Here is a 2,354-nt window from a genome sequence, read left to right on the forward strand (position 1 = left end):
GTCTGTCCAGTAGCTGTAAGAAGCAGATCCCAAGTGCAAAACGCCCACCTGTCAGGGATTAAAACAGCAGATCTTTGATTGTTGGTTGGTCGGTTCCATTTGGAGCTGAATTGTTGAAACTTTTGTAACAGTTAACAAAAGTTAACAAATGTCCTATTGTTTCGTTTTCTTATCGTATCTTTTATCGGGTCACAACTTAATAGGAATGAGTTCTAGTCACATCTGTTGATACGGTCAGGTTATCATGTTTATATAATCTCACAACCCAGACTTCAGCCTATCAGCAATAACTTCTGGGCTTCTTGTTGCGTAACGAGTTCAAGGACGGCCTGCAGCACTTTGACAGGAAGATTTTCCTGACTGACAGTTTCCTGGTGGTGTTGTGAAAACCACTGCACTCGTGTCACTCTGACTGACACTGCACACAATGAGCAGCAATGGGCAGAGCCTCCTGAATGCTTGATATGCATCAGATCAACCTGAGAATATGATTACAATCGCAACTAGATGTCCACAGCTGTCGTTGTTCCTGAGCAGAGGACCTCCAATGGGAGTATTCTGAAGTCACCTGAAGGTCCTGTTTAATAGGAATAGCTGAATATCAGTGTACAGGGGGTTCAAAAACTCAAAATGTGTCAGTTACAGCTCATTTTAACACCTGACAGGAAATGTTTTTTATACGTACAAATGCACAGAAAAGTTGACATTTTTCAAAGAAATGGTTGAACATTCTCCTCCATGCATCACAGCTCTGTTAGTGCAAGCAAATGTACACATACTTCCAGGACACACACCCAGAGGTCATTGTTTCAAGTCTCAAGTCTTTGCACTCAAGTCCCAAGTCTTAAACTTTGAGTTTTGAGTCCTAAACAAGTCGTAATGCACTCTTTACTAAATGTCCATTTTAACGACAAAATGAAAGAAAAAGTATCTTTGGTATGATTTTTTTCCAACTGATGCTCAGTAACGTAACGTTAGTTCTCTCCTGCAAATTGATTGGATGATGTCGTGATAAGTCTAGTGTTCATACAAATGTTAATGTGCAAATATGAGATATTATAGCTTTAACATTGGGGGAAGTTATCAAGTATTTTCAAGCCAAAAGGCTTAAGTCCAAGTGAAATCTTGAGTAATTGGTTTTTAAGTCTAAATTGAGTCTAAAGTCATCAAACCTCTGACACACACACACACACACACACATACAGACAAAGACATACATTAGCAGGGTGTTAGCAGCACTCACCACTAGTTGGCGCAGCAGTAGTTAAATGAATGCAATGAGGGTAGCAGACTGTGAAGAGAAGGACAGATTAGTGGACATCAAAACATCTTTATAGACGTCACATTGATAAGAGCTCAATTAGTCAATGAAGCAATCAATTAATAATGGCTGCAAAACGGTAGGGTGGTTAATTAGACATAATGACAAAAAACAAGCAGCTGAGGTCTTGAACAAATTACAACAAGAAAAGGTCAAGCTGTCAATTAACAATAGGCAGAACATAAGCAATCAGTCATTTGTGTAATTATGGGTTGAACATGGTGGGTCGGTCATCAGCTAGACCATTGCTAGATAGAGGTCGTTTGAAGGTCCAGAGACAGACAGATTCCACAGAAACACATCAACGTACATGCTGAGCAGATATAAATGATAATGAGTTTAACCTTGTGTATTCAGAATGTCGGCACGTCACATACAATATGAGACAGCATGTGAAAGGGGAAAATCTGAATCTTTCTCTACAATGTGGGTCTTATTTGATCATTTTGGCCATTAATGGTATTGGTATGTATATTAACAGTATTGTATTGTTGACTCATATTAAAGATGCTCCTTATTCTGCTTATTCCACCAAAAAACTTACATATTAAATATTCGGTCTCTATAAGCAGATTGCAACTGATTGATTGAAATGTTGTTATTGTAATAATGACCAGAACTCATTTGAAAATACTTCTATAAATATATACTATACAAACATATACTTACATGCACCTGTGTGCACACCATCAAAGAACCAAATTATACTCAAACCAAACTTTTCACAGCCTCCCACTTCATGTTTTATCTTATTTCCGTCATGTCATGTTGTTAATGTCATCTTGTTTGCACGATCAAATCTTCCTGTATTTCAGTAGCGCTGCTTTACACTGTGTCTCTCTCAGTGTGGATCACAGCAGATAATATGATGGAGCAAGAAAAGATAAAGAGAACCCCGACTGTGTGTGTGTGTGTATGTGTGTGTGTGTGTGTGTGTGTGTGAGTGAGTGAGTCAGGAAACTTGGTGCAGAATCATGCATTTCTTGAAAACCACTGCAGGCCTCAGAGGCATACAAGCATGCACACACACACA

At 38.8% G+C, this 2,354-nt stretch overlaps 1 protein-coding gene across 7 annotated transcripts in view; it reads right to left on the reverse strand.

Moving 5' to 3' along the window:
- Positions 1-2,354, reverse strand: part of adgrg6 (adhesion G protein-coupled receptor G6) — a 111,324-nt gene that overhangs the window by 66,286 nt on the left and 42,684 nt on the right. For 4 of the 7 annotated variants that reach the window (XM_035678379.1, XM_035678374.1, XM_035678372.1 and 1 more), the window contains one exon: positions 1,244-1,291. The exons of the other annotated variants lie outside the window; for them this stretch is intronic. In XM_035678379.1, the coding sequence (XP_035534272.1) occupies positions 1,244-1,291 (48 nt within the window). The remainder of the gene's footprint in view (positions 1-1,243; positions 1,292-2,354) is intronic. 7 annotated transcript variants of the gene reach the window in all.

The sequence above is a fragment of the Morone saxatilis genome, unplaced genomic scaffold (genome assembly GCF_004916995.1).
Source record: "Morone saxatilis isolate NCDOM2014 unplaced genomic scaffold, NCSU_SB_2.0 Contig7, whole genome shotgun sequence".
Classification (NCBI taxonomy): Eukaryota; Metazoa; Chordata; class Actinopteri; family Moronidae; genus Morone; species Morone saxatilis.